This window comes from Semicossyphus pulcher, unplaced genomic scaffold (genome assembly GCF_022749685.1).
Source record: "Semicossyphus pulcher isolate SPU_LCO1_2020_fin unplaced genomic scaffold, fSemPul1.0.p SCAF_21, whole genome shotgun sequence".
NCBI lineage: Eukaryota > Metazoa > Chordata > Actinopteri > Labriformes > Labridae > Semicossyphus > Semicossyphus pulcher.
In genome coordinates, this window is record NW_027211695.1 from 9,816,048 (window position 1) to 9,838,891 (window position 22,844).

At 39.5% G+C, this 22,844-nt stretch overlaps 2 protein-coding genes, 1 long non-coding RNA gene and 8 other non-coding genes across 11 annotated transcripts; 1 reads left to right on the forward strand and 10 right to left on the reverse strand.

Annotated features, from left to right (window-relative positions):
* Positions 1–6,278: 6,278 nt before the first annotated feature.
* batf2 (basic leucine zipper ATF-like transcription factor 2) lies at positions 6,279–13,736 on the reverse strand. The gene is made up of 3 exons (XM_069672520.1): positions 13,411–13,736; positions 12,265–12,384; positions 6,279–9,792 (listed from the first exon to the last, which is right to left on the reverse strand). Exons 1-3 carry the CDS (start codon positions 13,498–13,500, stop codon positions 8,704–8,706), a joined length of 1,299 nt encoding a protein of 432 aa, XP_069528621.1. The 5' UTR covers positions 13,501–13,736; the 3' UTR covers positions 6,279–8,703.
* A 1,472-nt stretch (positions 13,737–15,208) lies between these two features.
* arl2 (ADP-ribosylation factor-like 2) lies at positions 15,209–17,616 on the forward strand. The gene is made up of 5 exons (XM_069672102.1): positions 15,209–15,393; positions 15,715–15,825; positions 16,579–16,741; positions 16,989–17,069; positions 17,225–17,616. Exons 1-5 carry the CDS (start codon positions 15,329–15,331, stop codon positions 17,357–17,359), a joined length of 555 nt encoding a protein of 184 aa, XP_069528203.1. The 5' UTR covers positions 15,209–15,328; the 3' UTR covers positions 17,360–17,616.
* A 539-nt stretch (positions 17,617–18,155) lies between these two features.
* Positions 18,156–22,746, reverse strand: LOC138600894 (uncharacterized). The gene is made up of 15 exons (XR_011308769.1): positions 22,685–22,746; positions 22,066–22,102; positions 21,788–21,820; positions 21,435–21,484; positions 21,193–21,249; positions 20,954–21,005; positions 20,582–20,634; positions 20,285–20,325; positions 20,030–20,093; positions 19,571–19,674; positions 19,331–19,385; positions 18,980–19,020; positions 18,717–18,754; positions 18,492–18,527; positions 18,156–18,315 (listed from the first exon to the last, which is right to left on the reverse strand). It is a non-coding gene; the product is annotated as an uncharacterized lncRNA (long non-coding RNA).
* On the reverse strand, positions 18,387–18,461 carry LOC138601664 (small nucleolar RNA SNORD31). Its single transcript, XR_011309158.1, has one exon. It is a non-coding gene; the product is annotated as a small nucleolar RNA SNORD31 (small nucleolar RNA).
* LOC138601665 (small nucleolar RNA SNORD31) lies at positions 18,611–18,685 on the reverse strand. Its single transcript, XR_011309159.1, has one exon. It is a non-coding gene; the product is annotated as a small nucleolar RNA SNORD31 (small nucleolar RNA).
* LOC138601668 (small nucleolar RNA SNORD31) lies at positions 18,832–18,901 on the reverse strand. The gene has a single exon (XR_011309162.1). It is a non-coding gene; the product is annotated as a small nucleolar RNA SNORD31 (small nucleolar RNA).
* On the reverse strand, positions 19,456–19,526 carry LOC138601666 (small nucleolar RNA SNORD31). The gene has a single exon (XR_011309160.1). It is a non-coding gene; the product is annotated as a small nucleolar RNA SNORD31 (small nucleolar RNA).
* Positions 19,816–19,941, reverse strand: LOC138601669 (small nucleolar RNA SNORD22). The gene has a single exon (XR_011309163.1). It is a non-coding gene; the product is annotated as a small nucleolar RNA SNORD22 (small nucleolar RNA).
* On the reverse strand, positions 20,166–20,235 carry LOC138601663 (small nucleolar RNA SNORD30). Its single transcript, XR_011309157.1, has one exon. It is a non-coding gene; the product is annotated as a small nucleolar RNA SNORD30 (small nucleolar RNA).
* Positions 20,452–20,516, reverse strand: LOC138601661 (small nucleolar RNA SNORD29). The gene has a single exon (XR_011309155.1). It is a non-coding gene; the product is annotated as a small nucleolar RNA SNORD29 (small nucleolar RNA).
* On the reverse strand, positions 21,614–21,688 carry LOC138601662 (small nucleolar RNA SNORD26). The gene has a single exon (XR_011309156.1). It is a non-coding gene; the product is annotated as a small nucleolar RNA SNORD26 (small nucleolar RNA).
* Positions 22,747–22,844: the final 98 nt, after the last annotated feature.

Here is a 22,844-nt window from a genome sequence, read left to right on the forward strand (position 1 = left end):
CGGTCGTACAGCGCCTCACCGAGATGCGTCAAACCTCACGCATTGAGTCGGGAGTGTACAGGATATGCTAATATCCGGTTTTTAAAATAAAATACGAGCTAGATAAAATAACGTGTGATTGCGTTTTGTGGATGGCCTACATCGAAACTAACTTATTGCCTGATTACCTTGGGGCAAATATTAGTGTGTTGTTCTAATAGCACCCCTGTTTCATACCTCCCTGTGGCGAGTTCCTATGGTGGACTACTGCCTTAGGTTTGCTGTGTGGTAACTCGATTAAACACCATGGAATTTAAGAATCTAAGCATCGCTGACATCAGAGAGGTCTGACTGCTCTTTTTTTTTGTGTGTCATCATTGTTGCTGTTGGGGCCTGTTGGGGTGTTGTTGTATATCATATTAAATAACATGATTGGAGTAAACAGCAGTGGGCTGAGCACATAGCCCTGGGGAACGCTATGTGCAGAGGTTTTGTGGCAGGAAGTTTTGTTCCCTTTTCAAATTGTCTGGAGTTTATCTGTGAGAAACTCGACAAAATCGAGAGTGGTTCAGGCTTTAGTGGGGCTAGTCTCCATATCAACTTGTAGGGAATTACTGTGTTGGATGCTATGAAATCCATAAACAACATCCCATACTCATACTACTTGTGCAAATGCGGCTCGATTGTTCGCCCCTTTTCCAATAATAGCAAATGTGAATTAGAAATGGCAAACTTTAAAGCACAACTTCAAGACAGATTCTGCATCAAATCGCTTAATCGCAGTCAATGAACTCTACACTCAGTTGAGAAGGGGTCATAGTCAGACTCCAACAACAATGGACAAAAGTGAACAATAAAGAGCAAGGAAGCATTTTGGTCATTATAACAATGTATATTATTTTTATTCATTTCAACATTTGTGGACATATTTTTGTATTTCAGAATAATTTAAAATACAATTTACTGGTTAATACACAATGGGAATTGAAGGACATGCTACCATTTCTCTGAGTCTTGTCCAGACTGATTTAAGTCCTGTGGCATGGCCAAAGATCAGTATGGCTCTAATTTTCTCCTGTGTTGTTTCATGTATAAAATCCCACGCCTGGACCTTCCACACATACCATATTCCCCTCAAGAAACAAGAAGGCACAGAGTAAAGGTGTTGGTGCCACACTTATACGCTACTCTTAAAAGGCAGGTGCATTAATAAAGGTTTTATTTTGAAAAATGTGACCGGATGCTTGCTCATCTCACTCTGGCCGTCTTGTCGATGGTACCTCAGCCCAACGGTGGTGCAAGGAGAGAGAGGAAAGAGGCTCCTCACTGCGGATGACGCTATAGGACGGATTTATTTATTTATTTACCTTTATTTATGTTGCATGTCTAAGCCTCTTAAACTCGGTAATTTTAAACAGATGCGTCATTAGCGCCTCGCGCTGCTCTCACTGCATCACTTTTGCCAAACCTCTGGCAGCAGTTTCATCCGGATATGAAATATTCATTCCTCTTCTCCGCTAATCAGTGTTTGAGTCTGACTCTCCCCATTCCTACCCTCCCTTTCCCCATTTTCCTCGCTTCCTATTTGAGGTGAGCGCGCGCATGTGCGTGTGTGTTGTTTATTCGTGTGCTCGGGGTTGTAGTTGGTTTAGAGGATCAAGTCCAATCCATTGTTCCTCTCTGCACTAAGCCACTTGTTCTCTCTCTTGCTCTCTCTCTTACACGCGCACTCAAAAGCGCAATTATCCACGCGCTTTCATCTCCCTCTCAAAGTCGCACCTTGGCTGCCGGTGAATGTGTATTGTTGACGTGTTTGCGATGCCAGCCTTGAACCCTCTTTAATGCTCTCCTCACAATAAACACAGTCCAGCTTTATAATCTTATATCTAGTACAAGGCACGTTATAGGACGCTTCTGCGCCCCTTTCCTCCCCCTATGTTCATCCTCCGCCTCTAGGTTGTAGCGCAGATGAGCTTAGCCGGTTGCCTTCTGAGGAAAACACCGGGGGGGACCGGCAGTCCGGTAAGGACTAGGAGCCCCGCTGGTCTGCTTTCTATTGCTAGCAGGATATACTGGTCTTTTCAGTATAAGAAATATAAAAATTGTGGGCTATTGTAGAAACACTCTACTCAGGTCTATTCAACCTGATAACGTTTGGCTACAATCTATAATAGGTTGTATAATGAAATATAATTAAACGGACTATGAATAGCAACTCATTGAGCTTTTAAATGCTAACATCGACACGCTTACATGCTAAAAGAGACAATTCTAACATTGATTTTTCATATATGTTCTAGCTCGCCAAGATTTCCAAATTAGCACAAAACACAAAGTCCACCTGATGTTGATGGTGGCCTCATTGCTTTGCATATTTGTTGATAAACCCAAGTACTGGACAATTTAAATATTTGGCCTGATGATGGCGTAACAGTAAAAGTCAAGAAATCAGCAAATCTTGTTCTTTGAGGCAGGCATGAATTTGACATTTCATTCAAAAAACCACATGCTAACCTCATGGTGACGCTTAAAGAAAAGCAGGGTTTGGTGGGTTACTTTAAAAATGTATTCTGATACAGTTACTTATTACCTGTTAAATAATTTAATCAGTAACCTAATCCAAATATCACAATGTTAAAGTAGAGTAACTGATTACTTTCAGTTACTTTTGGATTATTTCGATACTAAATCTGCAAATGAAGACAAGAGAAAAGACATTTCAATAAAATTATAATGCACAAATGCCCATTTGAATGAAAAGCGCTAATTATGCGCATTTAAATGTGATTTGTTAAGTATGCCATTCACACTCATTTACACTCAAACTTCAAGTAAACTGCCATCAACTTATTCCAGTCTGGGAGCTTGTGTTTTTACCATAGACTATATAAAAAGATGGACGACATGACAGCTCCCTTAAAGTGAAGTCAAAACATTTCAGGCGCCCCCTGCTGACTGGCTGCAGTATAGGTCATAAGCCCGCCTCCTCCATGTTAACAGATGAGACATGAGTCAAACTATAAAATCAAAATACACGCCAAATAAATTTTTCTCAAACATGGTTTCTGTCATTATAGTTAGTTCTTATCCTGCTGTTTTAATTAGTTATTTGATGCTGTTAAAATGATGATTGACAGCTCTGTTGACAAATACGGCTCCTGCAGCCGATCTGTTCTCAAGTAGCAGAGTAGAGGAAAAACGGCGAGAGGAGACGTAACTAAAACAATCACTACAGTCATTGAAATTTACATATCTGTGAACATCTGCTTCACACCAACACAAGAAGCTGTTCTGCTGTTAAATACGCCAACGTGCGGGATCCTTGCTGGGTTTTTTTCTGGTAGTTTAAGTGTTTAATGATGTCACCATCGCAAGAATCAATGTTGATTGGTGTTGTTCAAAGGCGGAAGTAACAAAAATTAATTGACAAAAATAGAGATGATAAAAATGAGACAGGAAAAATGATTTTAAAAAGTGGCTCTGCTTTCATCAAATCACAACTGTTCCAATCAAATCAAATCAACTTTAAATATATCAAATCATTTGATAATTTATCACTTCATTTTTCAATTCACATGCATTTTTATCACCTCTGTTTTATTTTCATTGATTATGGTGTGATTTTTGCGGGGATCTGTACCAAACGAAGATACAGTATCTGATACTTGTGTCTGTGTGTGATGTGTAGGCCAGAACATCTCTGCAGCACAATATTACAATTAAAATGTAACAAATAGCCCCCTCTGTGATTTGATCATTGCAGTAGGCCATATCTCGATTTTGATAGAATCTTGATTAATTGTTCAGCCCTAGTGTTGTCAATCCTGCAGGTCCCCCTGTCAAAACAGGCTTTTTGACAGGGGGACCCTGCCAGTAATCTTTCAATAGGTCAAACTTGCTTACCAGCATCGCCGTGTCCACCTGATTAACACAATTCTCTATAACGGTAGGTGGGTAAGAGTCTGGCTTTGTGCTGTTATTCACTTTGCTACAATGTGTTCACCTTATAAAAGTTTGTTGTTGCTTGCTCACTAACACATATGAGGATATCCAGCTAGAACTCAGGGGTTCTGCAAACTCGTGTTCCAACATGTATTTCATGTCTGACTTTAGCTAAGTATGACTCTTTTGAGAAAACTGTGGCTAATTGGTTTTTGAGTCCCCCACATAGATATAATGGTCTATGAGACGGGTTTCAGAAAGGCCACCTGAGGTTATACGATTCTTTACTCCTAACATCTGGAAAAGACCCTGGCATGGCATCAGATTTGTCTAACCACAGAGTAAGGGCATAAAAACCCTGTCTGAAAAGAAGAGACCACCACTAGAAGGTGTGCTAGCATCTTATCACCTGGTCTAGAAACATGCACTTTAGCTGTCGTTGATTGTTAATTTTCTCTTTGTTTTTGCCATTTCTCCTGCCTTATACTAAAGTCTCTTGAACCCATTGACATTGTTAGACTTATTGGTTGAGGAGGCTTATTTCTTGAGTATGCTGACAGAAACAAACTGGGTTAAGACTTTCAGGAATGCCTTGGTGGTTATGTTGAGCAAGGAGTAAGCAGCAGGGTATCTATTAGTTTGACACATAACAGTGCAAAGATACACTATATACAACCACATTTGGATTTGGGTAACCAACCAACACAGTCGGATGGAAGGAAGCGGGTTTACTGAACTGGTTTGGTTTTCCTTTGAGTTGACAAGTGTGCCAGATTTCCTCAGAATAACTTGAACTCCTTCTACTTTAACCAAATCTGAAAATAACATATGAGTATATGAGTAAGCAGGTAACACTGTCAAACCCATACCGCTAGCCAATAGAACGTCTTAATTGTCAGTGTCAGATAAGAATGGCAACACGGATGCCAAGATGAAAGAAATTAAAGCTCCAGTATCTCTCTTTTATATATCTCCCAGCTAAAGATACAGAAGCACTGGTGACATAGGGCTTGTAGTCTGGATCAACCTATTTTGTCACATCAGACTGGTATGATTCTCCAGGAGAGAGCACAGGGGATTTCTCAGGAGAGGCCGCAGGTTGAGCAAACAACAGCAGCTGTCTTTGTGGCTGTTAAACTGCAGCTTTGGCCTCAGCCTTCACACTCTAACCTAGCAAAAGGGCCATAGGTTTTACAGGGTGATTATCTGGTTGGGACTTGTGCTTTGATTTCAGCATTGGACACTCAGCTTTCCAATGACCCTTTCCTTGGCAATAATTCCAAGTCTGACTAGAATCTAACTTGCCACTTTTACCTAAATTGAAAGGTCCTGAAGACCTCCAATAACACTTTCTCTGCGCCAAGGTGTCATCCTGTTCTTTATACAAATAAAGGCCATTACTCATGAGGCAGCAGTCTTAAGTCAATAAGTAGAGTTTCAAGAAGAATTTCTTTTAACTGCTCCAACAAGACTAACTCACCGTACTTCTCAGAGGTCTCAACCTCTGGCCAGCTGCCATTGACCAAAAAGGGCAAATAGCTCATAGGCCTGTTTCTCATATTAACTTGCGCATTGAGATAGATTTCACTGCCTGTTTTAGGCAAAGCAGAATAATTGTCCTGAGCTTTTCCAGTTAACACACACTGTACATCAGGGTCTGCACAGAATCAGAATCATCTGTTTATACTTTTGCATTTAACTGCATCATATTGGTGTCCTGGTATGTGATTTTACACACTATTACTGAGATGCGGAGGCAAAAGAGGTGATAATAAGTGCGAGCTTCACATACACACACACAGCACTGTTGCATCTTGCCGGCTCTGCCATTTATCCAATTTTACCTCTGCTGGCTTCTGCTACCTCTGCTGCCGGCTTAATGGCAGAACAACTATTCCACCTCTGTACCTTTTACACAGCAAGGCGTAAAAGAGGCATAACAGTCCCTTCTTTAACTGGCTGTGTAAAAGGGGCTTCTGACAGACGGAGCTGACTACAGTGGTAGAGAGGAGAGACAATTAGAGAAGCCATCGCAAAAGACAAAAAACACCTGTTTGTTAAAGTTTGCATTAGGAACCATAAGCCACCCGTCGTACCAGACAGACTGTGGCAGCAAAACAACTGAGTGTATTGGACTGATGATGGGAGAATTCTGTTTCTAATGCATTTGTCTCATTTGTAGAACAAGAAATGTGATTGTACATTTGTTTTTTCAAAAAGTATTCAGCTTTGTTTTAATTGTCTTAATAATATACAGTATATGATTATAACATTACATATAGAACAGAACTGCAATTTGAAAAAAAGTGAAAGAAATTTTTTTTAATGAAATGTCTTTATTTGAAATTAACATTGCCATTGCCAGTATTACAGCATAAATATATTCTAATGCATGATAAATACAAAACGGTCCCATGAAAGCCAAACACAAAACAACAAACTCCTATACTGAGCAAACTCTCGTTCATTTCCTATGCATCAGTATATATAGTGTACAAAGCAGAATGACCTACATAAATCATCCTTTAAAAGAATACAGCTGTTATCTGTTAATACAGTCATGGTGCAGAAGCCCAGCTACACTTTAATGGAAAAAAATACATCTACTTTTATTAGTCAATTAGTTTTTCAAAAACGAATCAACTTTCGTACAGTAGTCGATCCAATACAAAAAGCCCCCTGGATCTCCGTCAGTATGAGTTCTGTAATGAAGTGTCCCTCTGAATTTGGTCGTGTATTAACTGCAAATAAGGGTGTAGAGTTGTCACATTGTTGTGCAGGACGCTATGTAGGTTTTTTTTTCCAAAGCATTTCATTTATTGATTGATTGTGTGTGAATAGAATTTCAACTAATTTCAACTAATATATGAAGAAATAAAAATATGCCTCCAAAATCCCCCCAAGTATAAATATATTACAGAATATGCACTTTGATACCAATATATAAGACAGATAAATAATAAAGATACCATAAACTGTATAAAAAGATGGACGACATGCTGCTCCCTAAAAGTGAAGACAAAACATTTCAAGCCAAGCGCCCCCTGCTGACTGGCTGCAGTATAGGTCATAACGCCCGCCTCCTCCATGTTAACAGATGGGACATGAGTCAAACTATAAAATCAAAATACACGTCAAATAAATGTTTGTCATACATGGTTTCTGTCAGTATCGTTAGTTCTTATCATGCTGATTTATGTCCTAATTTTAATTTATCTCATAGTTTTTAACAGTTATTTTATGCTGTAAAATGGATGATTGACAGCTCAGTTGACAAATACAGCTCCTGCAGCCGATGTGTGCAAAGTGGAGGAGGAACGGCGAGGAGAGACGTAACTAAACTACGTACTAAAACAATCACTACGGTCATTGAAGTTTCCATTTCTGTGATAGTCTGCTTCAGACAAACACAAGAAGCTGTTATTCTGGCTCCACCCGCTCCACCCTTCTGGCTCCAGCGCAAAATGGCAGGGCCTGTCTCAGGGGTGTTTTTGCTTCAATTTTGAGCAATGAGAGATGGAGACGTCGTCCATCTTATATACAGTCATTGACGGATACCCAAACTATTAACTTTTTGCATTAATCAAATTACTACATACCAACAGACACATTTAACCTGGGCACTTTGTATTCCCTGACGGTTTGAAGCCGTGTGTAGTTGCCAGCTGTCTCTGGTTGTAAATTCCTTCTTCAATCAAAGTTTGTTATAAGACCTAATTTAACCATGATTCATATGGGACCTTAATTGGAATATAAAGATAATAATAAAAAGAAGTAATGCAATTTTATTAAGTCAAGTGTAGAAGAAAAGAGGTAAATCTATTTTATCATATGAAATATAGAAAAATAACCGTAGCCTTAAAAAAAAAGTAACAAACAAAATTGACTGACTTGTGTCTTGGATTCAAATTTGCAATGCATTAATTATCAGTAGCAGCAAAACATGTGAGGAGCGTGTTTGTTTGATTATATATTTTAAATGAGGTAAAAAGGAAAGTTAAAAAAGGAAGAATAAAGTTGAGTCATAATGAGTGCAATATGCAGCCAGGACTGGGTGGTATCTTTAGCATTTTGTATATGTTCATATCATAAGTGCAGATGGAAGGGTCTCAAAATGACATTTCCTTGAAGTTGCAGGGAAGTGAGTACTCCGCCCTGACTAAACTTAAAAGTTAAGTTCCGAAATGTTGAATCTGTTTTTCATTGCTTCATATCTGGACTAAGGAAAGCAGAACACCTATCTGTGAGTTTTTCTAAACTGAAAAACTTGTACGCTGCTGGATTTTATATCATAGTTGGTTCACATTTAATCTCCAGGGACTTTAAAGCAAGTACCTCATTCATTGAAGTCAGTGACAGAATAACTCCAGTCTCTGAATCCTCAGCTAGAATTTTATAAATGTATTTTTTGCTTTACTAAAGCTCTACAGTATCCCTTTAAGAAGCAAAGGGGTGAATATAAGCAACAACCCGGGCATACAGTATGTTTTGCCCTTAGTTCATTTTCAATTTTCCATACCGATGTCAGATGTATAAATGTGTCTCATCAACACTTGCATTTTACAGTTGTTGCTGTAGCTGCTAAGCATTGTGTTTTCACTTCTAAGCTGCGGCTAAGTTCTTTTAGAAAAAGACTGTATCCTCAGATGCCACTTGGTTGGAATCACCCAAGATTTAACTGCTCAAAATATAGAAATATATAAGTTAAATATCCATTCTAGCACAGGGAATGTGTGTCTTCTTTGCTTTGAGGCATGTAGTGCTGCTAATTACTAGTCCTGCTTACTGTAGTATCCACTCATTGCCTTCCAGTAGCTCACAGAGGAATAAATCCATTGAAGGATCACCCACAGTTTGCAGCGGGAGTGGGGTATGAGGGAGCGGTGCTTCAAAGCTGCTGGAGGTAGTCTGAGACACACTAAGGGGACTCGGGTTGGTGAGCAGGGAAAGCAGGGATGTAGAACTGGGTGTAATGTGTCCAGTAGAACTTGGCTTTAAGGCACTAGCAGAGGCCAAAGATGGCTCCAGGTTTGTCTGAGGAGTAACTTGGAGCAACTGAACAGCAGGATCTTGAACAGTTGATGGTGAAAGAAAAAACCTCGGACTTGAATTCACTGGCTTTGCCCTGAAGCTACCTGGATGATGCTGGGGCATATTCATGGGAAAACCTTGCCCTGCTTGACCTGTATTTTCTGGGGAGTAAGGGGGCACTATATGTGACGTAGGAGATAGAAAAGAGGCTTGTTTCACTATGGAGGCATCCAGTGCACAAGGATGACGTGTAGAGAAACAAGCATTTGCTGACACTGAAGAACTTTCATTGATGGTGCCTTGCCCAGATTGAGTCAGAGCAGCTGTGGTGAGAGAGCTGGGAAGTACAGGGCTTGAAATAAGGCTGGTGCAGACAGGCGCCGCTTCTGTCTTCCTTGATGTGATTAGGGATGGAGGATCTTTGGAAAACAAAGAGTGAGGAGACGACACTGTAGAGAAAGGCAGAGAGCTGGAGGAGGTGAAGAGCTGAGCAGACAAGTTGGTAGGTGGATCTAATGATGTAACTGTTGGAGCAGGTGTTGAAGATGAGAGATGAGGGCTTTCAATACGGTCAAGGGTTTGAAGACCAAAGCTGGAGGTCAAGGAGGTAGAGAGTGAGGGGGCAGTAGCTTGAGTGGAGCCTGATGCTTGAGGAGGGCCGGTTTGAGAGTCAGCTGAAGGGGAAACTGAGAGGAAGGTTGTAGAGTTGGATGCAGAGGCTTTGAGGCGGCAGATTGGCTCATGGCTCTCCAGAGCTGTCGTGTAAAGATGGAGGTCTTTTCTCAACGAGGCAATCTCCTTTTTAAGGGCTGAATTTGACTGCTCAAGACTCTGCAGCTCCTGGGGAGAGGAAGGGAGAAAGACAAGAGGTGGGTAAGACAGAGATAAGGTGGTAGAAAAGAGAGAGGGTCAGAAATGACTAATAGTTAATGTTGAGTTGAGTCAGGTTTATCTTTATTATCCCAAAGAGTGGCCATCTTCAGCCATAAAAACTGATTAAAGACATACATCAACACCAGGCCTGACTTGTGCTTTAATAAAACACTGAAGCCAAGCAATACTAATGACACTCTTCTTTCAAACTCTTCACCAGTGCTGTAATGGAAAGCACAACAGCTACAGAGTGGATGATGAGTGGTGTAAGTCCAAACCTCAAAGGAGAACCGAAATGTTGTTTCTATGTGACAGTACTGCAAGTTCAGCATGACCGGAGACCTAGAGAGAGTCCCAGCTGATTAATGCAGAGTTGGTATTTTTAATCTGAAATATAAATAATCCAAAGAGGTCACAGTCACAGTCAAAGCACAAGTTCTATGCAGTTACGTTTCACACTAACCATGAACTGCTGACACTGACTGTGGTTTTGTTTGTGGCAACAAGCCTTCTTCAAATAATTGTGAAGGATGCAGTAAGCAGAACGGAAAGAGAAGAAGAAAGAAAGAAAGTGAAAGTCTGGACTCCTTTGACATGAAAGACACACACCCACCAATTCACAAATCAAGTAAAAACTCATCCGACTGGTTATAACAAGTTTGGTTTGATGTAGGAGGACAATAAAGCAAACTGTAATTAGCTTGGTTTTCGTGATTGGATCACAAGTTGACAGCCTTAACTAAATAGTAAATGGACTGTACTTAAATAGCGCTTTTCTAGTCCACTTGCTACCACTCAAAGCTGCTTTTTACACTACATATCACATTCACACCCACATTTATACGTAAAGTGCCCAACTGTCAATCAGTTATCACATTCACATGGCTATGTCACCGGGAGCAATTTGGGGTTCAGTGTCTTGCCAGAGGACACTTCGACATGTACCCTGAGGGAGCTGGGGATCGGAACTCTGACCTTCCGATTGAAAGACGACCGACTCTACCACTGAGCCACAGCTGCCCCTAAAACTACAGGTCTGAACACACCCAGCCCCTACCGCCCACTCTCCCCATATCCACGGCAACGATCACATGGATACGGGGAGACCTCTCCTGTCATTCCTGTCTGATTTAACATTTTTTTGCTGTGTCTCTTAAAAATCGTTTTTATTTGTCTCATGTCACTCCAGCTGTGTAAACGTAGTTTATACATTAGAGCAGAGTGTGCATGGAAATACAGACAGATCATGCTTGTGTTTATTCACTGAGAGAGAGAATTTGATTTTTTAATATAGGACGATCCCGAACTGACGAGGGAGGGAGACAGCGCTGGTCGGAGATATGATCGAGGAGCAGTTTATCAGAGTTTAAAAATCAAGTGATCCACATCAGAGTCTCGTGTCTCTCAATGCATATAAAGCTAAAGCAGGGCTTAGCTTAGCATAAAGACTGGTAACATAAAAAAAGTCACAGAATCCACCTAAAACCTTGTTTGTTCAACACGTGGAAACACAGAAGAGTAAAAAAGACATATTGCGCTTTTACAGCAGGTTATTTCCTGGCTGGGAGAAGTGACTCCTGGGAAATTTTTGTTTTGTTTCGTACAGGTTAATCAATTGAGATATAACTTGTAACTTAGCGAGAATAACAAGTGTTACATTTTGTAACCTTTAAACAGAGCTACGCTGTTTCCCCAGATCCAAGCATCATGCTAAGCTAGGCTAGTCTGCCGATTGTGGTATCTTCATATTTTATGTATGGATATATAAGTGTTACCATTGTTGTCACCTAACTCTTGGCAAGTTAGACTATTCCTTAATGTTGTTTTTAATTTTCCTTGTAAAAAGAAAATATAACAGAAAACTGCAATGACTCTAAATGAATGATATAGCTCAGTAACAGCAAAGATTATGTCTGTATGTGGTTATATCTGTTTTAAAGGTTGCACTTTTACTATACTCTAAGACCATATTTGTAAAAAGTATTTTCTTAGCGTATTTCACAAAGTCCGTTAGAGAAGGGCTTTCCTCTTGCTTTTTCAGAGGTATAACAGTATTATTAAATGGTGGACATGTCAGGACACATATTGCTGAATTAAACCCAATCAGATCTTTAGAAAGGTCATAGTGTGTGTGAGCTTGTTTCTCTATGGAACACCACTTGTGGAATTTGACCCTCCACAGGGAGAAAAAAAAAGAAGCGGGACTGTGTGTGTGTGAGTGTGTGTGTGTGTGTGTGTGAAAGGATGGGCCAATAGGGAGTGCAGTGGGAGGGAAAGCTTTTCTCCTAAGTCAGAGTATTTACAAGAAACGGCTTTGAGCATGCTGTTACATTACACAAGACACACAAAGTCAAACAGTCTGTATGTGTCACAGAATGATGTTGTAAGGAAGGAGACTAGCAAAGGAGAGAATGAAGATCAGGATTGATTGTTTCGAACCTCATGAAGTTCGTCCGCTCTCTCTGTTTGCTTTTTGCGGCTCTTCCTTGCAGCGTTTCTGTTCTTCTCCTGTCTTTTTGTCACTCTTATTCCCCCCTGTTGTCCCTCTCCTTCTCTCTCCTGTGAAGATTAATGCAGAAGACACGGTTCACAGGGTTAATTACACAGTCATGTGTTTCTTAAGTGCATAAGTCTCCTACTTCCTTAAAGAAATCTCCCATTAAGGCAGAGGCGTATGACTTCTTGATACTGAATTAAGTTTTGAAAGTTTTCAACCATCACACGGATCATGAGTTAAACTTATCACATGAATTACATGTGCTCTCTCAATTAAAGTAGGAAGTTGCTGTGTTGTAGCACGTGATATTAAAATTAGGAGCCAAGTCAACATCAAATTAACAAGGTAATGTAATGAACATCAAACTAAGTTTCAGTAGAAGATTATCATGTTTTTTTGACAGCTACCCTATAACACATGTGATCCTTTCAGGATGGCTGCACCTAACAGACAGTGATGTCTTCGATCACTGTGTTAGACAGTTATTTCTTAAGCAAATTAACATAAAATGTGACAGGAAGCATATTATGAGGTAGGAAGGAATGCTTGTGTGCACCTTTTTGTCTTTGCATTAATTTTGGCTACTTTTAGGTGTCTCGTGGTCATATTTTAAGTCGTTTCGGGATTTGTGCCGTTATTTCACAGTAAAACAAGTAAGAGGCGAAATGTGTGCAAGATATGTCCCACGGTCACACCAAAATTGAGACTTTGCAATTAGCCCAAAGCATCAACAGGCGATTGACTGATCAAACTTTAAATAAGGTTAGGGTTAAAAGCAGATTTTGATTGATTATATATATCGTGGTGGGATGATAGTAATATTAGTTTTATTCATGATTCTTAAAGAAGAAAGCAATAGAATATTAATAAAATCATGAAAGGGTTAGTTTGGGTCATTTCTCCATTAATCTCCATAAACGTATGGATTATAGCCTAATCTTTATAATATTCACATGTGATATGATACTTCTAGTACAAGAGTTGCCCTTTATTATTTTAGCTCAGATATCCTAAACAAAACACTTACAAACTAAGAGTCTTAATATGATGTAATTATGGTTGATTGATGATGGAGTAGAGGTTCTTACCGATCCAGCGTTGTTGCTGTTGCTCTCCTCAGCTGACAGGGAGCCGGGGCTGTTAGGCTCGTACCCAGTTTCCATGTATAACGGGGACATCTTGTCTCCAGCAGCAGGCCGACACACGGTCACCCAGACCGAATCATACGTGCTGCCTGTCCTCAGGTAGAACCGGCGCCATTCAAATCCTGAAGTAGGCGCACAACCAGCGCTGTCCTCTGCAGCTTGAAGTAAACTTTAAATGCCTCAAGATGGGAAAATAACAGTGCTGGTTGCTAAATAGGTAATGGAAACGAAAGTCTGTCTGGTGGTTGCTTGGTGACTTGTTGAGTCTGTTAATGTGTCGCCTGGAATGAAGCGCTCAGAACGGCCTGATTGCTTTAGAGCACAGGAGGTTTGGCATCAGACTGCCGATGATGCAACTTGATGCGGGGTCTGCTTTCAGTTTCTTTTTATTTTAAATTGACCGATTGCAAAGCAAGTTGAGCAGGGGCTGTGCTGCGTTCAAATGCAGTATGTTACTTTCACTTTCAAAGTACGTGCCGCTTCAATCAGAAATGTTTCAACATGTAGCGGTTGATAAAAGTAGCCTGTTGCTTTTTACGTAAAGGACAAAAAACAGCAAGTTAAACAAACACACACACACACACACACACACAAAAAACCCAAATCTAGCATGTGACATTTTTCCCTTCAATGCAGTTGGTCTTTAAACAACATCTTATAGAGCCTAGTCTTGTTTACAGGCCACACTTATATGCCACTGTTCGTTTTAATCTAACATGGTCTACATTACATATTGTGCAAGAACATTTCCCTTTATATCACTGAGCTATTGTCTCATTGTGAATGGTCAACTCCAGTATAAATTTCAACCTAGCATTTTCGATTGCACCTGAACATATCACGATGAATGAATGGGAAAATATGTTCTGGGAAAGGAACAACTCGGGGATGGATGACCATATTATGAAAAAGGTTGCGCCCACCTCGCGTAAGGGAAATTCTCAAGAGCTTTTGCCAGGAAATATACAACCAAGTCTTCAGAGAGCCGCCAACAGCTTTTTACCGGGTTTCAGCAGGAAATGATGAAACACGGGAAGAAATGGTGCTCTTCTTCACAAAGCAATAAACTCAGCCCTTACTTAATAGATAGGCTACAAGTGTGCTGATATAAAATTCCCTATGTAAATATAAAAAAAAATTTAATCCGGCATGAATCCTTGGTTATTTTACAATTTTGCTAAATCGTGAAAAAGTTGGACTTGATTTTGGAATTTGTTTTTCAACCTTTTTATCAATTTTATTATGGGATCCTAAAATTGTACAGCTAACATAAAAAAAATTTTGAAATACATTATTGTCATAGCTTAGTAATTGTTATTATCAATGGTTAATTACAAAAACGCCTGTGTTGTTGAAAGCTATGGATAAAGGTATAGTATTGTAGAATTGTGTATGCTATAGTTTTTGTTTTTTTTAATAGTATTACTATTATTATTGTTTCCTCTCTGTATTTAATTGTATTCTTTTAACAACCACAGTCTATATTCGGCATATTCATTTTTTTATTTTTTATTTTTTTTAGCAACGAGCAGGCAGATCCCCAGATTGATTAAATCAAATCTGCAATTCCTTCGAGAAACACACGAGGGCGGCAAACCCATACGAACGAACAGCTTAGCACACGACAGCCACACCTTAAAATACCGATGACCAATCAGCCCGCTTCAAACGTCTCCACAGCCAATCACGGTTCGCCTTATGGAACAGTCCAATTGTAAACCATATAGGGCGGGATAAGCACTAACAGCCTCTTCCTAGTTCGTAATGCTGCTTATGGATGCTGAATATCTTTCATACAAAACTATAGAGCAGTAAAAGCAGACTATTTAATAGATCTGTAGTTGATCGGGTCACCGTCACGATGGGTTTGCTGACGATTTTAAAGAAGATGAAGCAGAAGGAGCGGGAAATGCGATTGCTGATGTTGTATCCTGACTAACAGTATAACTAGCTTAGCTGGAGAACAAGTAGCATTCATTAATTAATGTCTTTATTACTATATCAGTGTCAGTAATATAAGAGCCGCGAGGAGCAATTGGTATTCACGTATGGTTAGATATTATAGGATAACAGTTGTATGGTGGAGAAATTTTTTTTGCTTATTTAGTGCCATATCATGCTAACGTTACCTTGCTAGCTATTACACACACACTGTACCTTGATAAAGTTAAACTCAATTATTAAGTAATTATAATTAACTGAATACACCGTTTTTTTAGTTCTTCATCTTTAACCCGGCTCGTGCAGAGGTCTCGACAACGCGGGGAAGACGACTATCCTGAAGAAGTTTAATGGAGAGGACGTCAGCACCATCTCCCCAACACTTGGCTTCAACATCAAAACATTGGAGCACAGAGGGTAAGCGCATACACGCTGTATATCACAGCTTTGACTTAAAATAAACTAGAGTATATGACACAGATTTTTTTTCTCGTTTCTACGTTTTGAAAACCACAGAGCTGTGAATAATTAAAGATGGCTGGATTCAATTTAGCATTTTCAGTCCCAGGGTCCTGTTATTCATGTTGGCTCGTGCTCAAACTGCATTGGCTGACTGGGACACGAGAATAGAGCCATCATAAATGTTAAGAGTAACTCAATTTTGCCTTCTTTACTATGACGAGTCAAAAGGTCTGCTGACAACATGAGCTGTAGTTTGAACACATTATCTCAAACACTGTTCAGGATTTACAAGCAGTGGTCACTTTGCATATTGAGCACCTTGTAGAAACAGTTATGTAAAGTACAACAAATTAGAACTTGTATTGTCTACTAAAAAGGTTTATTTATGTAAATTCTGGTTGTACACAAAAATTAACTTGCATGTTGCAGTTATACCCTACATGTTTCCAATGTAATGTCCTCAACTGCAACATGCGGGCTTTATTACTGTATGTGCTTTAATTTTAAGTCTCCCGTCTGTACATAACTGAATTTTATTTCTGTTGTAAAAATATTATTTTGATAAAGTGTCAGCCGTTTTTGAAGATTCATTTGATTGTAACTGAACTGCCAGTTTTATCCATATATTTTCCTAACCAGGATCAATTATCCTGCTATATTTTCCTCCATGCTCCTCACATACACACCTCTCTCTCCTTTGTTGTCTAGTTTTAAATTGAATATTTGGGATGTAGGGGGTCAGAAGTCACTGCGCTCCTACTGGAGGAACTACTTTGAGAGCACAGATGGACTTGTGTGGGTGGTAGACAGCGCAGACAGACTCAGACTGGATGACTGCAGGCAGGAGCTCAGTTCACTGCTACAGGAGGAGGTATACACAAAAACACACACAATTGGAGCTATGGGGAAGCACGTGTTGGGTTTAGTAGTTAATTGTAAATCTTCTATTGTGGTGCTCCATTATCGGTCCCCTCAAGCCACAATGAGACTGTGATGGGTTTTAGGAAAGGAGCCTTCCTCTTCCTGCAATGTTTGAAGCTGAACTCCGTCATGTTTAATCATTATTGTATCATTATTATACCAGACTGTATAGTTAACATGTCCTGTCCTCCATGCAGATGTTAGCCGGTGCAACACTTCTGGTGTTTGCCAACAAACAGGACTTGCCAGGAGCCGTGTCAAAAGAAGCAATAATAGAGGTGAGATTTAAATCCACATTACAGTGACCTTTCATTTATCACTGAAGTGAGGGATTACAGTTTTTAATATCATTGATATCAATTTTATGAAATAGTTTGCCAGATTACAGTTGAATTAATCCATAAATCACAATGTGTGTTCTGTTTTTCCGCAGGCGCTGGCCCTAGATCAGATCAAAAGTCATCACTGGTGTATCATTGGTTGCAGTGCAGTAACAGGAGATAATTTGCTAGCCGGAGTGGACTGGCTATTAGAGGATATTGCTGCAAGGATCTTCACCACTGACTGAGTTTGTGTCTGTCCAGGATGTTTTAGAGCTCTGACATGATTCCAGTGATAAGTGTCTTTTTCTCTTCCATGAGCTACTGTGACATGCAACAGACATTGGTGCTGTCAATATACAATAACAGGAACCCCACCTGGATGGATTTATTTAGTAAAATGAATGCCAATTTGTTACATTGTTAATCTACATACAAAAACCCTGTTTACAGTATGCGGTGTAATGATTTAATAAATTGATTGCAGTTTGGTTCCATTTTTATACATAGTTGTCAAATGGTTTCCTGATTTGTGTCTTCCTTGTCAATAAATGTTACAGATGTTAACAGGTTTTGTGATGAGCCGCTTTCACATAGCTTCTAAATTTACCTGTCAAAAAGACTGAGTTCCAGATCACTCCAATCTGAGGCCTGCCATCATCTGAACACATTTCCCTGTTGAGGGTAACTTGTTTTTATTGCCCAAAAAGTCAGTTAACTACTTTAGAATAAAGAATTGATCTAGACCTCCATTTGAGACCTTAGAAATGATCACCGTTTTAGCAATTAAAATAAAACCTAACTTGCATCATCAATTTTATTCCCTCAGATGTGGGAATTTGCAAGGCTGTATATTTATACATTTCCACCAGAGTAATGATAGTGGTAGCTTCTAGATCAATGTCACAGCACATGCATCATCATTTTCTACCACGCACTCTCCTTTATACTGGGTGTGGGAACCTAAAGTACCTAAACTGTTTCAGGAATTAAGAATAAACAATGAATGAAGTATGGAGCACAGAATGCATCATTTTGACATTGCTTTATTTGGAAATTCAAGAAAGGCAAGTTTTAAGCTAGTCAGATAGCTTGATACATGCTATGGTAGCCAAGAGGTTAAATTTTCTATTCAAGCATCCCTTGCGCTTTCCAGAACTGGCTGTTGTGTTGGCAGCATAAGATGACTGCTTGGTCATCCATTCTGTAAAGGAAGAAATTTTAATTTTAAAAAGTGGCAAAAAGCATTACTTTTAAGAAAATGTATGATTGCCTTTTTGATCAGAGGGGATACCAATCAGTCATGAATCTTCAGACTGGGGCGGTAATAAGAAACTCATCACTTCGAGAGGCTTTTAAAATTCTTAGTTTCATTCTTACCGAAGGCCAAGAGGAGGAAGCAGATCCAGCTGGACTCTAGAGAGACCATAAACACAAGACACTTAAAAACTTCTTACAGAATGCTTTTTTTTTTTTTTTAAATATATGCTTTTAAAGTAGTTTGATCAGAGGGGATACCAATCAGTCATGAATCTTCAGACTGGGGCGGTAAAAAGAAACTCATCACTTCTAGAAGCTTTTAAAATTCACTTTTTAAACTCTTACCAAATTTGCTGAAACAGTAGGCCGATGATCTGGCTACACTGTAAAGAAACCATAAACACAAGACGCTTAGAATTTTAACAATGGAAAAAGTACAAAAGAGTCTCTACTAGGTGTGATCAGAGGGGATACCAATCAGTCATGAATCTTCAGACTGGGGCGGTAATAAGAAACTCATCACTTCTGTAAGGGTTAATAAATTTAAAGGCTCTACATTTCAAAAACTCATTTTCTCCCAGTTCAAACAGTGTTGTTTATATACTCACCAACATAGGCCAGATGTTGTCGTGTTTGTTTTGACTTTATGCTGCCAGACAAAAGAGGGATAAATTAGACACTTTATTGGCTATTGACAGGTTGCACATATAAGATTTTGCTAGTGGGATGAGATCAGAGTGTTGCATCTCAGTCAGGCCCTTGCAGCCAGCTCAACTTCTCCATCAGAACCCCAGCAGGTCACCTTACACCTAAGCATTGGGCTCTCAGGGTCCTCAGCGCCACACTGGGTCAACAGGAGGAAGGCCTGCTGGAGGGGTTAGGGGTGAAGAACACCCCATGACTGAATTTTCCCCTCATCATTCCCACAATCCCAGAAACATCACAAAGTCTTTATTTACCTGTAGAAGTCTAGGTGCGTCGCTCCAGACTTTAAGGTAAACAGCATCACCAAACCTGCAACAAGTTGTACAGTGTTAGTGAATCCAGTTTGATCAGTTGGACAGATTTTTTACTTCATTGTTCTGTGATCAGAGGGGATACCAATCAGTCATGAATTCTCAGACTGGGGCGGTAATAAGAAACTCATCAAGTCTGCTTAAGGATTGACAGAATTTTGAATGCACTGACCAAATACCCACCTCAACTCTAACAGGCTTCTGTAATTCCAGGACTTCTTGGACAGGAAAAGGATCCTTCACGGGAATTCAGTGGCTCCAGGTGAAAGCTCTTTGCAGGATTTTTCCTAAAGGGTGCAGAAGGGTTGTTTGTTAGATACAAGTATCACTACAGATCATGGCATTAAATTTAATAGAAGATAACCATCATGCCAAAAAAAGTGATTTAGCAAGCATCTCAAATTTGACACAATGGTATCAAGTTTGTTTCCATTCAGACTGTTGGTAGCCCCAACAGGTCTTCCCCTTCTTGCCAAGGTAACACCAGTGGGTTCACCTTTTCAGGTTCTGGCATTACACAAAGCGTAAGACGTTTGCGAGTGTCATCATGATGGAAGCATGCAGCTTAGATTAATAGTTAACCTGCTTTAAAAACGCCATGTCAATCAGGCCTTTATAAAATTCCGCAATGGTCTCACTCACCTTGTCAAAATAACTTTTTGGAGGGATGATTGCAGCATCTTCATGCATGTCACAAACCAAGAACCTGTAAGAGACAAACTGTCAGGTCTCAGCACAAAATGGCTTCAGTGTTTTACTACCAACTGTTGACCTTCACTGATGTCAGATATTCCATTTCTCAACAGCAGTTCAGACGAACGAGATTCCAAATATATCTCATCATTTTCAGCTGGTCTAAGAGTTTGTGGCATTACTACAGGAGTTCTGGAGTCTTACCTTTAACAGCAGTCATCTCGCTGAAGCAGTCAATGAATCATCTGTAAATAGACAAGTTAATTTATTGGACTTTTTTTTTTAAGATACGCTGCTCAAAACATGTTGAAAGCCAAAAAGTGAATTTAAAACAAACTCAAGTTTAACTATAGAGGTTCTTAATAAATGCAGTTACTCAGATGTTCGTGTCGTTTCACATCGGTTCAAAGTGAGCTAAGTATCATCATCATTGGAACTGCATTATGAGAGGAAATTAACCCTTTGTGTTCTTTTAGAAAAAGAACCCGATTGAAAACTTACCATGGAGACCTCAAAGTGTGCCCTCCTCTTCCAAGTATCCAAACAAAAAGGCTCTGAGAGAGAAATCAGCACTTCAGTAAAGTTCAACCGTAGCCTTGTGGCATATTCACATTCAAATGTTTGATCAGGGCTTTGGTGACAAATTGCCATGTGACATTAGTCGTCCAGATGTTTGATGGGTTTTACCCCATTTCATCCTTTCAAACAGTCAGAAACACTTCCTTTAATTTCATTGTTTGAAATGTAAGACTTAATAGAAGACAGAAATATGCTAAAACCAAACGCCAACATTTTAATAAAATTACATTTAATGCGGTAGGAAAGGCATTTCTGACAACTTTTACAATCACATGAACTCTTGTAAAGACTCACTTGTTCAAATGCCCCCATGGCATCCTTCCTTGAACACATATTCAAGCTCCATCTGTCAGACAAAAAAAAAAAATAAATTTAGTCACATGCTTGAGAACTAAAAATTGTACTGGAGTTTGATTGTGGGTAGTCAGATTAAAGGGTGACATCACATAAATCAGGCATATGCTTGTCATTAGTTATAATCATCATGTTAAAACCCCACTGCTGAATTAGCTCTCACTAAATCATTTACTCACCTCAGTGCACAGACTGGTTGCTTAGTAGAGTTCAGTGATCAGACAATGAAGCCCAACCTATAAAGGAAAACAAATTGGTCAGCCATAAAATCGGGGTTAAATGTGGGCTCAAGTATATGTGGGGCTGATCAGATTAAAATTCTAGCATCACAAAAGTCAGGCATATGCTTGTCTTTTGAAAACTCATCAAATTGGGCCCCTCGTTGAATTTGAGAGATCTTTTTCGCTTTAATTCAGCTCACCTGTAAAAAGGTCCTTCATGTTTTCTTAGTCTTCAATCGGCCTTTATGTCCTGAGTAGAACAAATTGTTTCAAATAAGTCACAGAACTTTTAAGTTTTAAAACAAAAAAGCACATTTAGACTTTATCATACAATCCATAAGACTATTGCCTTTTATAGTGTGTTCATTAGAACCCACGTGCTACTCAGAATCTGGTAAAGAAGTTTCTTCAAAGGCTGATTCAGTAAGAGAGAGTTCAGATATCATCACTGCAGCACTGAGCTCCTGGACAGCCACAGAGCCAATCAAAGGCTGAGCAGACTATACTCATGAGGTGATAATCTACATGTAGACTTTTGAGGTTTTCTAATTACCTTTTGTGGAGACTCGCCCAAGTCTTCGGATTCCTGGACAAGAGGGGGGGAAAAAAATATTACATGGGTTTAAACTAACTTCATGCTGTCTTTTTTAATGTGCTTTATGCTACTCAGAAGTTTCAGAGAGATTAGGTATCCTCAAATATTTTCAGTGAGAGAGTTCAAAGTGGACATCACTGTAGCATGTGGATCCAAGATTTCCAAGTGCGTTATTTACAATGTAAAGCATGTCCAATCCAACATCGTAGAAAAGCCTGTTGGTTGAGAGAACTTACCATTGACATTTGAAGTTACTGGATCTTCCTTCGCCATCTACAAAACAAGTGCACATGAATGCTTTAGCATACTTTGCTAGCAGGTTTACACCCTACGGCTAACACGTGATCACTCTGACCAGCGTGTTCAGAGCGGCATGAGTCGGTAAAAATTTTAATAAACTTAAAAGCGTCTCACATCAGAGTAATAAAATGCAATCACTGTCATTCAGTACAGGTCTGTGAAAATTCTCATCATTGAGAGACGCTGCTTACAGCCACGAAAAACCAGAAGCGGCCATTTTTAGCTTGTTTATTAAGCCCTAGTTCGATGTAAAGAAAATTCCAACAAATACTGTGTGCAGCATTCAGGAAACTGGTTATCGATTTTGTTAAAATAATTAATAAGATGAAACTTAAGTGTTTTGCTGGTGGATGGTTAAGGATTGCGGGAAGTTGTGGCCCGTGCTGCCCTGCACATAAGCCGCTAGCTAAAACGACACATTAGCTTATATGCAAGTTAAAATGTTAAACCTCAATTGCATACATACTTTAAGGACAACAAAATATCTTGCCTACACTAGGAATTGCAATTTAAAAGATTACACTTAAGTGTTCAAAGGCATTACCATAACCTTACCTTAGCGAGAGGTGAAGAGGAAGCGGACGAGCAGACGGAGCCCTCTGGCTTTTATGTCCGGCCTGAAGGACTCCTCCCACCCGGCAAACACTTACAGGAAAACGACTTTAACCTTTGGAAAACCTACATATAACTTTTTTAAAACTTAAATCGACAAATA